Source organism: Mytilus trossulus, unplaced genomic scaffold (genome assembly GCF_036588685.1).
Source record: "Mytilus trossulus isolate FHL-02 unplaced genomic scaffold, PNRI_Mtr1.1.1.hap1 h1tg000138l__unscaffolded, whole genome shotgun sequence".
Lineage (NCBI taxonomy): Eukaryota > Metazoa > Mollusca > Bivalvia > Mytilida > Mytilidae > Mytilus > Mytilus trossulus.
The window spans coordinates 1,827,194-1,841,611 of NW_026963302.1; the positions used below are offsets into that span (position 1 = coordinate 1,827,194).

The 14,418-nt window shown below is 35.0% G+C and overlaps 1 protein-coding gene across 1 annotated transcript in view; it reads left to right on the forward strand.

Annotated features, from left to right (window-relative positions):
* The window catches only part of LOC134700406 (tetratricopeptide repeat protein 39B-like), a 56,171-nt gene that overhangs the window by 2,780 nt on the left and 38,973 nt on the right, over positions 1-14,418 (forward strand). The window contains exons 3-7 of the mRNA XM_063561805.1: positions 9,507-9,608; positions 10,103-10,178; positions 10,627-10,753; positions 12,591-12,723; positions 13,604-13,703. Of these exons, the coding sequence (XP_063417875.1) occupies positions 9,507-9,608; positions 10,103-10,178; positions 10,627-10,753; positions 12,591-12,723; positions 13,604-13,703 (538 nt within the window). The remainder of the gene's footprint in view (positions 1-9,506; positions 9,609-10,102; positions 10,179-10,626; positions 10,754-12,590; positions 12,724-13,603; positions 13,704-14,418) is intronic.

The window sequence follows — 14,418 nt, forward strand, 5'->3', positions numbered from 1 at the left end:
GATGACGAGCTTTCTGTTTCCCCTGGGAGTCATGAAAGGGCTTTCCTCACTGATGAGGATGTTGAAAGTTCTTCTTCTCCCAAGGTATCGAAGACGGCCCCTGAGCCTTCTTCTAAGTCAGCTCAACAACCTCCCACCAAGGAGACTGAGGATCCTCCTTCCTTGAAGGATCTTAGGGATAAGGTGTATACCTTGATGAGGGATGAAGCACATATCCCTTTTCTCTCTCCTTCCAAGCCGAAGAAACCTTCTTCAACTTTTGAGGCTTCCTGTGGTATTTCTCAGGATACTGTGACTTCTCACAATTCTTTTCCTGAATCTGGCCATATGGCTTTTGCTTTACAATTTATTAATGAAGGTATCGCTAATTCTGCTAGTGAAAAGGTTTCTAATAACAATATCTTAGGATTTGGAATGTCATCCTTTACTGATCAGGTTAAGTACAAGGATTTTGATATCTTTGATTCTTCACTGGGTAGACTTGTTCCCAGTTGTGACAAATCTATGTCATCTTTATTGGGAAAAAAGCCAGTAGATGGTCTTCGTCTCACTCAACCTGTTTGGTCAAAGACTGAGAATCTCCTTCGTAGTGCTTCTCAAGTTCTTGGCACAGCCGAACATTTTCTAGCTGCAACCGGACATTTGCTTAACAGCGAAGATTCGGTTGTTCCAGCAGAAGTAGGATCCTTCTTACTTCAACTGGATAAAGCTTTAGGTTCATCTCAGTTGCTTTTAATGGGTTCTATTGCTAATTGCACCCTATCTAAAAGAGCAGAGTTTCTTGAAAACATTTCTATAGCTGAGCCTTTGAAAGATTCTTTACTGAAATCTCCACTCTCTGACAAGATGTTTGGTTTACCCTTACAGCGGGTTCAAGAGGAACTCAGCAAAAACCCTCCTCCAGTCAAAGTTAGTGTACAAGTTACTAATGGCAAGAGGTCGGTTAATACTACATCTAGTTCTAATAGTACTTCTGCTTCAGGTGGTCCTCCTTCTTCTGCTAAGAAAAGGAAGAATAACTACGGCAAACCGCAGAACAAACCCAATAACTCAGGAAAAAGCTCAGGTAAGCCTTCTGGTGGTTTTAAGGGTTCCAAGAAACCTGGGTCTAGTACCTAGGTTCTTGCCCCCTCGTACGTTATTGACAGCTTCCCCAGGGGAAAATTTACAACAAGTTCCTCAAAAATCAATACCAGTAGGGGGGAGGTTAAGTTTTTTCCTAAATCAGTGGAAGAAAATTACCTCAGACTGTTATGTGCTGTCAATAATTCGAGGGGGATTAACACTTCAGTTCAAGAACCCACCTCCTCTATCTGCAGTTCCAATAAGTTTGTCTCATACACAAGACCCAGTCAAGTGTCAACTTCTATCAGTAGAAGTGGACACTATGTTACAAAAAGCTGCAATAGAGGAGGTGTCGATCTTAACTCTGTCTCCGGGATTTTATTCCCGTCTTTTTCTGGTTCCAAAGAAGACTGGAGGAATGAGGCCAGTCATAGACCTATCTATTCTGAACAAATTTCTTATTGTTCCCCACTTCAAAATGGAAACAAACAGATCCATCAGGGCTTCAATCCTTCCGGGAATGTGGACTACTTCTCTGGATCTTTCAGACGCGTATTTCCACATTCCCATTTCCAAAACTTACAGGAAATACCTTCGCTTCGTTTGGAACAACAAAGTTTTCCAGTTCAAGGCTCTCCCTTTTGGCCTGTCTACAGCCCCTTTGGCTTTTACAAAAATCATGCAGGCTGCTATAGCTCACCTACATTCCCTGTCTATTCAGATTCATTCCTATCTGGATGATTCCCTTCTCAAGGAATTTTGCCCAATCAAATTGAGGGTTCAGACAGATTTGGTCATCAATTGTTTTCTGTCCCTAGGCTTCCTTATCTCTTGGAAAAAGTCAGAGATAATTCCGTCTCAAGACTTTGTTTTCCTGGGAGAACATTTCCTAACCAGTGTAGGCCTAGTCCTCCCACCAGAGGAGAAATTTACAAAACTATGTCAGAAAATACATTTATTCCTGACGGTTCAATCAGTCACAGCACGTCAATTCTTGCAACTTCTGGGTCTATTGAACTCTCTGGCAGATGTAATTCCATTGGGACGACTTCACATTCGTCCGCTTCAGTTTTATCTGCACAAGTTATGGATTGCAGCTTCACAAGAATGGGAAGCATTGATTCCAATCACTCAGCCTTTATTTCCACACCTTCAATGGTGGTTAGTACGGGAAAATGTAATGAGGGGCCTATGTCTGTCCCCTCAAGTTCCCAGTCTAACATTATTCACAGATGCCTCCACCCTCGGTTGGGGAGCATATCTGGAGGGGCTTACAATCTCGGGAGTCTGGAGTCCAGATCTTTTGGAAGAGCATATCAATGTATTGGAAATGAAAGCAGTTCTGTTTGCACTGAATCATTTCCAAATGTCTCTAAAGAATCAGTCTGTCATTCTGGCCACGGACAACACAACAGTTGTAGCTTATCTCAAGAATCAGGGAGGAACTCATTCACCTTCTCTTTATCAGATAGCCAGAGACATTCTCCTTCTGTGTTTTCAACTCCAGGTTCATCTAGTGGTGAGACATATTGCGGGGCACCTCAATATTCTAGCCGACACTCTATCCAGATCCCTTGCTCCAGTAAACACGGAGTGGGAACTACTTCAAGTAGTTTTCAAAGCTGTGACTCTTCATTGGGGGTCACCTCAGATAGATCTGTTTGCGACCAGTCTCAATCACAAACTTCTAACATTTGTGTCTCCGGTTCCAGATCCAAAATCTTTTGCAGTAGACGCAATGAGCCTATCTTGGAAAGGAATGTTCGGGTACGCCTTCCCTCCTTTCAGGTTTCTCTCCCCAGTACTTCAGAAAATAGCAGGGGAAAATTGCAAGATCATAGTTATTGCTCCAGCATGGCCAAAACAGTCTTGGTTTCCAGACCTTCTGCGCCTATCATGTGCTTGTCCTCTAGTTCTACCTCTGAGACCAGACCTTCTGTCTCAAATCAAGGGCAAGGTTCTTTATCAAAATCCAGAAAAACTTCATCTACACGCCTGGCTTCTCTCAGGGTTAGCCTCAGAAAGAGAGGTTTTTCTGAAGGAGCAACCAAGCATCTCACAAAGTCTGTCAGAGACTCCACTAGCATTGTCTATGATGCAAAATGGTCAATCTTCTCAGATTGGTGTAGTGAGCGGGAAATTGATCCTTTCCAAGTCACTGTACAACAATTAGCAGACTTTCTAGTTTTTCTTTTTGAATCCAAAGGATTATGTCCCTCTACTATTAAGGGATATAGATCAGCTATCTCAAGAACTATTCATATTTCTGGTGGCCCAGATTTTGGAATCAATGAACATATTTCTCTTTTGGTTCGTAGTTTTAGTCTTGAAAGACCAAGACAAAAAAAACTTTAGTTCCTAAGTGGGACCTTGGACTAGTTTTATCCTTTTTAAAACTTCCTCCTTTTGAACCAGCAGAAACAATAGATTTAAGGTTTCTTTCCTATAAATGCTGTTTTCTTTTAGCTTTGGCTTCTGGACGGAGAAGGAGTGAAATCCATGCCTTCTCTATTTCTGATGCTTGCCTTCGATTTAACAGGGATAAATCTTCGGTTACTCTTTTAACGGATCCTGCTTTTTTGGCAAAGAATCAGATTCCAGATAAGGGTGCAGAACCAGTTGTGATTCCTGCACTCCCTAGCGATTCTATTTCTGTACTTTTATGTCCAGTAAGAATCCTTTCTATTTATCTGGAAAGAACGTGTAGTTTACGTTCTGTTTCTAACTCAAGACTCTTTATTCCTATTAAAAAAGGAATCTCAGATCTTTCTGTTAAAACTATTTCTACTTGGATATGCAAATGCATATCTTTAGCTTATGGTTCTTCTAAGGCAGAACTTTTAAATAGTTTTAATGTTAAAGCTCATGATGTTAGGGGTATCTCTACATCCTGGGCTCTGTTTAACAGTGCATCTTTGGAAGAGGTACTGTCTGCAGGTTTCTGGAGAAATGAGAACTCTTTTATATCTCACTACCTCCAATCTATGGCTACTTTTGCCGAGAGTTTATACTCTCTTGGACCTATAGTTTCAGCACAAAGATTGAACTTTCCTCCTGTTTCTTCTGTTACAGGGGATTCAGCTTTACGTTAGATTCTGTTACTCAGAATTTATGATGGTAACGTATTTATAGCTATAAAATATTCAAATTTTAAAGTAAATTTGGATTTTATTAGATAAATACTTACCATCATAAATTATAGGTCCCACCCACCTCCCCTTCATCCCCTTTCCTTATGTTTTTTGTCTTGAGGAAATTGAATGGAAGAATATGGGCAAACAGGGGTATATGTCCGGACCAGTGAGAATACGTTTATTTTTAGTTGGGATTTTCCATCTGACCTATGACGCAATTGGGGTTACACTCAGAATTTATGATGGTAAGTATTTATCTAATAAAATCCAAATTTACTTTAAAATTTGAATATTTCATGCACAAAACAGGTCAATATTTCCATACCAAAGAAATTCCAAAGTGTTGAAACTAAATTTGTATGCACTGTACACACAAGGTGTTTGACAGAAAATTATGATTGCTGGTTTGAGTGAATCACTGTGAAACAGGAAGACGGTTTGGCACCAAAGTTATTTATGTATCATATGTTGCGTAACCATAGCTCTTAGGTCCTACTGTTATTTTATGTTACCTATGGTCTGCAAATAATAAGAAAATAACACAAGGGACAAAGAGCTACAGTTCCGCAGCTAATGTAGTTAAAATATGAATGCAGTTAGAATTTTTTTATTTGAGTTATTACCTGTTGAAATTTGTGATTAATTGAAAAAATTAGGTACTCTTATAATGACAAGTGGAAATGATCATAGCAGACATGTTACAGAATTGCCTTGTCACAACTGGAGATTAGAAAATCTTCAACTGCAGTTCTGGCCTCTTAACTGGAGATTAAAACATCCTTTTTATCAAAATTAAGTGTCCATTTTGATAGAAAAAATAAATATTTCCAATTTTCGTTGTTTCTTAACTATTATTTATAACTGTTGATGTAAATGTCCTTTGGTTTTGTGAGTCTTTGTTTACTCCTTGGTTTTGATTGTTATTGTCTTTCAGCTCACCAGGCCATCAATTGACATCTGTCGTCCTCTGTTGACTGTCAAGATCATCTATTTCAAGAATCTTTTTCTCTAAAACTACTGGGCCAAATACCTTCAAACTTTAACTGAATGTTCCTAAGGGTATCAAGTTTCTAGTATCTAGACAATGTAAAACAATTCAAACGAGAAAACTAACAGCCTTATTTATGTAAAAAAAATGAACGGAAAACAAATATGTAACACATTAACAAACGACAACCACTGAATTTACAGGCTCCTGACTTGGGACAGGCACATACATAAATAATGTGACGGGGTTAAACATGTTAGCGGGATCCCAACCCTCCCCTAACCTTGGACAGTGGTATAACAGTACAACATAAGAACGAACTATAAAAATCAGTTGAAAAAGGCTTCATTTTTGTCTAGCCTGCAACTTTTGTTGCAGAAAGCTCGACATAGGGATAGTGATCCGGGGGAGGCAGCTACAGCGGCTGCGGTGTTAGCTTACTTCTTAAAAGCTTTATATTTTAGGAGCTGGAAGACCTGGATGCTTCATACTTTGTATATAGATGCCTTATGTTAGGAAGTTTCTGTCAGTCACATGTCCAATGTACTGTCCTTGACCTCATTTTCATGGTTCAGTGACCACTTGAAAAAAGAGTTCAGATTTTTTGTAATGTTGAATTCTCTCTTATTATAAGTAATAGGATTACTATATTTGGTATGTGTGTACCTTGCAAGGTCCTCATGCCTGTCAGACAGTTTTCATTTGACCTCGACCTCATTTCATGGATCAGTGAACAAGGTTAAGTTTTGGTGGTCAAGTCCATATCTCAGAAACTATAAGCAATAGGGCTAGTATATTCAGTGTATGGAAGGACTGTAAGGTGTACATGTCCAACTGGCAGGTGTCATCTGACCATGACCTCATTTTCATGGTTCAGTGGTTATAGTTAAGTTTTTGTGTTTTGGTCTGTTTTTCGTATACTTTATGCAATAGGTCTACTATATTTGTTGTATGGAATGCTTGTAGGTGTACATGTCTAGCGGGCAGATGTCATTTGACCTTGACCTCATTTTCATGGTTCAGCGGTTATAGTTAAGTTTTTTGTGTTTTGGTCTGTTTTTCTTATACTTTATGCAATAGGTCTACTATATTTGTTGTATGGAATGATTGTAAGGTGTACATGTCTAGCAGGCAGATGTCATTTGACCTTGACCTCATTTTCATGGTTCAGTGGTTGTAGTTAAGTTTTTGAGTTTTGGTCTTTTTATCTAGCATTAAATGCCAAAGGTCAACTATATTTGGTGTATGGAAATGTTTCATGATCTATATGTCAGTCCCGCATGTTTTATTTGACCATGACCTTAATTTCATGGTTCATTGCACAGTGTTAAGTTTTTTTTCTGCTCTATTTTTCTAAAACTATAAGTAATAGATCAACTATATTTAATGTATGGAAGCATTGTTAGCTGTACATGTCTGCCTGGCATGGTTCATCTGACCTTGACCTCATTTTCATGGTTCATTAGTCTTTGTTTAGCTATCTTGGTTAATGTTAAGTTTATGTGACAGTTGTAATAAAGCTTTATAGTACTTTAATAGGACTATCAACATTATATCAATGATTAGTAAAGAAGGCGAGACATTTCAGTGTGTGCACTCTTGTTTTACATAAATAAGGCCGTTAGTTTTCTCGTTTGAATTGTTTTACATTTTCTTATCGAGGCCTTTTATAGCTGACTATGCGGTATGGGCTTTGCTCATTGTTGAAGGCCGTACGGTGACCTATAGTTGTTAATGTTTGTGTCATTTTGGTCTTTTGTGGATAGTTGTCTCATTGGCAATCATACCACATCATCTTTTTTTATATTAACTCATCAGATGGTCAAAAATACAAGTGGACATGGCCGGGTACTTATACATCCCAACACAAAAAGACACAATGAATAGATCTGAGAGTACTCACAGTTATCTGACAGCTAGTTCAAAACTTAAGCCACTTACAACTAATAAAAAAATCATGCATCAAAGATAACGATTAATCCGTACACATCCAACATCCAATGGATTTAGTTTAAAGACGTCATAAACAGCCAGAGAAAAAACATGACCTTGTGCAATGCCAAGTAACAGGTATCGATAGATTGTAGATCCATGAATATGTATCTGTATATAGCATACTAGTAATATTTAGTTAGCTTTTAATTTACTGATAACAAAATCAATATGTATACCAATAAAAACAATATTCAATGATCTTATTACAGTGTTGTATAGGTAACCTTTTAGAATAAGTTTATTTAAAGGAGGGACAAGATAACATGGATCATTCATTTCTTAATTTCCTGGCATGGTTAACAACATTTCCGTAAAAATGAGAATGTGCTATCACGTTTGAAATAAGTTTTCTACAGGTACAACCAAACTTCAATACCAAATCTTTATATCTATGGAAAAATTTAGTAAAGGTTTTAAGTTATTTATGGTAACGATATCCCTGGTTTAATAATTCACCTAGGAACACTTTTGAGAAAAATGTTTGACATGGAAATAAAATCTTCTTTCCTATAATGCCATTTAATAAATAATTAGTTCTTAACATTTTTTGGGGGTTTAACATTTATTGTTGTGTTATCTAGCAGGAAGTTATTATGTAATTTTATTTTTTTATTTTGGATATTTTCTCTAAATTGAAGTCAATAAAAGGTTAAAATCACTTGAACAGTTCATTTCATGTAAGGATTATCATGTTCAATCCTCTTTGTTTGCATAAACAATGCCAGCAACGTCTGTAGACTTCTTCAATTTCAAATAATGAACACAATTATCTGAAACAGAATTATGTCATCCCTTCAACACACGGCGATCTTATGTTTTTTGTGGTCTAATATTCGAAAGGTTAAAGGACAAATGTTAAATCACATTGAAGATGACCTCTGGCCTTGTCCTTTATATTCAAGATTAAGTTATTTAATTTTAGAAACATTTACATGGCCACTCAAATTTATACTTGTTTGCCATATAGCATATCCTTTTCAATACACCTAAGGCATTGGCCCATAGGTCCATGCCCCACCTCTCGTACAATGAATGAATCAGACATATTCTTAATTGTCTTGATGAAATCTTTTCAGAGTGCTATAGGATTAGTTCTTTTGGAGGCCTGTGTTATGAGTATTTTCAGACAGCACCCTGAAATTTGAAGTAGCAATTTTCTGTAAAATTGTGACACCAGATTTAGAATAAATTTTACTGTAAAATGTGTCATATTTATTGCGATAGCTTATGGTGCTAGAAGGCCTTGTGCAGACCACAGAATTCATGCCCTTCCTTATGTCTTTGATTGTTGAATTAATAAAAAATGTTCAGATTACCATTCCTATTAACCATTAAATAGAAATTGTTAAATATCAAATACTGTTTAATTTCCCCCTTATCTCATTTATATTCATAAAGCCTTAACCATTTCTTTGCAATACTTTTTCACTGGAGAGACTTCTATAGATGAAGGGGAGATGTTAGTCCGTTTATTCTATATGGAATATACTGAGATATTTTTCAGATATAATGCCCCACAACAACCAGCATTGATGTGAAAATTACAACCAATAGGGAATTTTTAGTGAATGACTTTGTGTGTACTGTACATAATATAATGATTGTACTGTTAAATCAAATGTAAAATGAATACACTTGATGTGCTACCAAAAAGATGTATATGAAGAATACAATGAGTTGGACGTATGCATCAACAACAGAATTATTGAATTTTTCTATGTTGCATATTTTGATTAGCAGAATTGATTTCCTTTATTGATAGAAATCAGCTATATTGACATTTCTATTTAACAATCTATTGGTAAAAATCAGCAATGATTGTTGCACTTATAAAGCTTAAACAATAAATAATCAATAATTTTGTTTTTCTGCCGATTCCACCACATGAAGTATTATGATCAATAAAGATTCACATTGAAAGTAGATACGATTGCCTCAGTTGTTTTCTTGGATAATGAAATGATACATCTGGTCAATATATAAAGGCTTAGGATGGCTAGTTCTGTAGGAAATGTTTCTCGGTAAGTCATAAGAATTTGATCATGCATTCAGGATCCTATTACCCGTTATCATACTTTTATTAATTTGAAATGCTAGCCAATACAATGAAAACATATGTTTTTTAAATGTTTAAAGGTAGTGGTATAAAGTTTTATTTACCATAGTCCTCAATACTATTATGGATACAAAAAATAGTCATGAAAAATTATTGATCTACCGGTAATCTAAATTTGTGAAACTATTTCATAATGAACGCTCAATTACTATTAAGCATGTTATTCTACGATTTCCCACACAACATTACATGACCTTTTCTTTTTCAGGTCAAACTTAGACCTATCAGATGCTATAGAACAAACCAGTACAGCTCTCAAGCTTTTCCTCAACAACAAATTCACAGATGCCAAAGCTAGGATGGAACCAGGGTTCGTAATTAGATCTTCAAAACATAATTTCATATTGAAAGTTTGTTTGAAAGTTACTGAAAGCCAACTTATTTTGGGGGGATACTTAATTTCTTGTTTAGTCCTATCTTGTCTTATTCATAGCAATTTTATTTTGTTATTTTCAAATGTACTCGATGTAATTAGACAAGGATCCACATTTTAAAATTTGGAATGATTTATATTCATGTTATTTTCTTCTTGCTAAAACGGCTAGAACTAGTTTGTTTACAATATATTACACATACAGAGAGTCTGTGAAAAGAATTGGATTTTTGTTTTATCATCAACAACTGAATTTAAGAAGATCATCTGCTAATACTGATTTTGCTTACATTTAGTCTCAATTAAGCAATTTATGTATCAATTGTTTTGATATCAAAAAAATATAAGCCTAGCAAATTGCCTTTTGGCAGACTTGTCCATGTGATATTTTGATCTAAAGGAGTTGGTTCATTTTAACTTTTATTTTGTAGGTCAAACAACAGTATGTATCATGCCCTGGGATACGGGACCATACTTTACATTCAGGCTGTCATGACATTTGATATGGTAATAACCTGTAATTTATTTTTATCAGTGTACAAGACCGAAATATTAATACTAGAATTATGGTAGTACTTTGGTTAAAAATATATTTTCAAAGTAAACTAAAACGTACTATGACATGAGAAGAACAGATAAAAAATATGGTTGAGACTATAAAAATATTTTGTAAAATTTGTATCTGCAAGATTTTCCATTTTTCTTGTAAATAGATACCACAATAAAGGTTTGTATACTAAAAACTCATTAGTGACTCTCTTATATAAAAAAATCTTAAAAAGCCAAATAAAGAACAAAGTCAAAGAGCATTTTTACTCACACAACATGCATAATGTAAACTTACTTATTTGCTAGCTTTGTGATGGCTGGTACATCTCTTGCTGTGACTGACTTCTGAAAATTTACAGCCTGTCCGTTTAGTTATATATTAAATTTTATGTTTTTAATTTTTCAGACTGATATTGAGGCAGCTATTCAGGCATTGAAAAAATCATTGCATGTTTGTGATCGACACAGGCGTAAATATTCCTTCACTGAAACCATAACACGTTCTGGAATGAAGCCATCTCTTCTTAAAGAAGGTAACACTTAATTATATTTTTTTTGTTTATTTGTATTAAAGCATTTGTAGAATGATGTTGAACCTACTGATTTTTGTTGAGCCTGCGACTTAAGTCGCAGAAATCTTGACATAGAGATAGTGATCCAGTGGCAGCGTTGGTGGCGGTGTTAGCTTACTTCTTGAAAGCTTTATATTTTAAAAGGTGGAAGACCTGGAGGCCTCATATTTTGTATATAGATGCCTCATGTTACAAAGTTTCAGTCAGTCACATGTCCAATGTCCTTGACCTCATTTTCATGGTTCAGTAACTACTTGATAAAAAAAGTTAATGTTAAATTCTCTCTTTTATTATAAGTAATAGAATAACAATATTGGTATGTGCGTACCTTGCAAGGTCCTCATGCCCGTCAGACAGTTTTCACTTGACCTCAACCTCATTTCATGGATCAGTGAATAAGGTTATGTTCTGGTTGTCAAGTCCATTACTCAGATACTATAAGCAATAGGTCTAGTATATTCGGTCTATGGAAGGACTGTAAGGTGTACGTGTCCAACTGGCACATGTCATCTGACCTTGGCCTCATTTTCATGGTTCAGTGGTTATAGTTAAGTTTTTGTGTTTTGGTCTGTTTTTTTTATACTGTATGCAATAGGTCTACTATATTTGATGTATGGCATGATTGTAAGGTGTGCATTTCTAGATGGCAGGTGTCATTTGACCTTGACCTCAATTTCATGGTTATGTGGTCAAAGTTAAGCTTTTGAGCTTTGGTCTTTTTTTCTTATTCTATATGCAATAGGTCAACCATATTTTGTGTATAGAAATATTTAATGATCTATATGTCAGTTGCACAGGTTTTATTTGACCTTAACCTCATTTCCATGGTCCATTGCTCAGTGTTAAGTTTTTGTGGTTTGGTCTGTTTTTCTTAAACTATAAGCAATAGGTCAACTATATTTGTTGTATGGAAGAAATATTAGTTGTACATGTCTGCATGGCATGGTTCATCTAACCTTAGCCTCATTTTCATGGTTCATGGGTCAATTTTTAGTTTTCTTGCTTATTGTTAAGTTTATGTGACAGTTGTAATAAAGCTTTATATTTAGGACTATCAACATAATATCAATGTTTAGTAAAGAAGGCGAGACATTTGGGCTTGTGCACTCGAGTTTACATAACAGAATGGAATTGTCTTTACAAAATGTAAATTTAGGATTGATTGATAATAAATTGATGGCTACTAAATGTCCGGTGGCAATATAATACATACATATTCATGTGCATGGCATTGTTTGTAAAACCTATATATTTACCTTTAACACATTGTGACTTAGATGGATAGTTGTCTCATTGACACTTACATATATACCACGTCTTCTTATTTGTATATTTATTTTGATATGAATATACGCTGCTTTATGATAGACTATAAAACCTTTCGTTTGACCAAGACAGGGATTGAACCTTTTGCAGTTAATCCCAGCAGGCTACCATAAGACTAACAAAGTTGTAATATGGCTGCATGAAATTGTTTGTAAAACCTGTAGTTTTTTTTTTGTATAGCTGCACAATATTGTTTGTAAATCATTTTAGATTTCTAGTATAAGAAAATGTAATATTCTAACAGAGACATTAAACACAAATAAACATCCAATATTCCATCACTGAATATAGATGTAATAGTTTATTGTTTAAATAGCAACATTATATTGATTCTGTTGCATATTGTTTACCAATCACATTATCTTTACAAGTTCATTTTTGTAAACATTAATCAAAAATACAATATATTCTAAATCCCTAAAATGTTGAAATCCTGTTAATTAACAACATGAAATGCATGATTTTATTTCAGATGAAATCCATGCAGAGCTATGTTATGCTGAATGTTTACTTCTGAGAGCATTGTTGACCTTTGTACAAGATGAAAATCTCATTAGTTTTGTTAAAGGAGGGTTGAAAATTAGAGAATGTTATAAAGTTTACAAGTAAGTTACATGTAAAAGCTACCAAATGATGAATTATTTAGTAATTACAAGCTGGACACCATAAACAATCCTTAAATAAAATGAAAAGTTGTATACAAAACACCCAAGTCTGCTCTAGTCATCTAGATGTCTTTTCTTGTGGTCGTATATTGGTATCACGTTGTCCTTGTCATCAAGCGCGTCTTCAGAAGACAGTTGGTTTCTGGACAATAACTTCAGTACAAGTAAATAGTAATCCATGAAATTTATACACAAGGTTTATAACCTTTAAAAGTAAGGTTGGGATTGATTTTTAGGGGTTATGGTTTGAACAGGAGTAAGGGACCAAATAAGCATTTTAGTAGTTTCCTGACAATAACTTGTGTTTAAGAGTATGAATCTCTCTGAAATTATACCACAAGTTTCCACACCTCCAAGGAATGGTTAGGATCGACTTTGGTGGGTAATGGCTCAATTTGCAATGGCACAGTGTATTGCACAAAAACCAAAAATGTAATATGAATTCAAATCATACAACCAATCTAAGTTGTTTGACTACAGTTGTTCTGTGTCAGAAACCTATTATGTGTCCAATATTTAATTACAATCCAAATTCAGACCTGTATCAAGTGCTAATATTGTGTCCATTTTTCCCCCTACTGTTCAGGGTTGGACCTCTGCTGTCGTATCCAACTGCACTCAGTGAAGCAATTGTTCTTTTTGTGCTGGTTGGTGTAAACCTCATTTTTGTTTTAAATGTATTTATCAAAGTATTTTTTTTTTAAAAAGGGGAACATAGTTTTCCATCAATAATTGTATTATTTAGTATAGGGAAATGTTTCATCTTGCTGTCTTTATTATTCTTTCTCAGATCTAATTTGTGTTTTTAATTTTTATACAGGGAGTGCAATAAAATTTTACAGAAGAGAAATTTTGCAGATGAGAAACAAAAACTTCATTTTGAGAGTGGTGTGTTAATGGGAGTTGGTGCTTTTAACTTGGTATGATACTATTTATGACACACCAGTATTTACTTATAATTTTTGATACTATTTATGACACAGCTTTTTTTACTTATAAATTGATTATTATTTTGCCATTCCTTGGTTGTTTCAGCTTGACTCTCTTAGTCCGGCGGCTACAAGCATATTTCAGACGAATTGTGCACATCATGTTACAAGCATGAAATTTGGCATAGACCTTCCTCACCTATTACTCTTTTGTTTCAGATAGGGAGGCATTTGAAAAAAATGTCTCACTTCCGGTAAAATCCAAAATGGCGGACGTCATACTTAAATCAGCCCAATATCGAAGGCTAGCGTGTAAAAATGTGTTATTATCATGCTACTATCATAATATTTGGTACAGACCTTTGGTTTTTACTACTTTTGGATAAATTAAATAGATTAGATGTCTTCAGAGACTCCACTTCCGGTTTAAATTCAATATGACTGACATTGTACTTAAATAAGCTTATTTTTAGGGAGGGTAACTGAAATGTGTTTTAACGTATTGCTACTATCATTACATTGCGTATAAACCTTTCTTTGGTGTTTTTGATGGATACAATGCATAAGACATATGTCTTAAAAACCCTTTCTTCCGGTAATATCCAAAAATGGCGGACATAGAAATATAACATTTTTATTCAAATTTTCAACTTTTTTCAAAATGTAAAGAAAATGATTTTATTTTGTGCTGGTCATTAATTTTTTG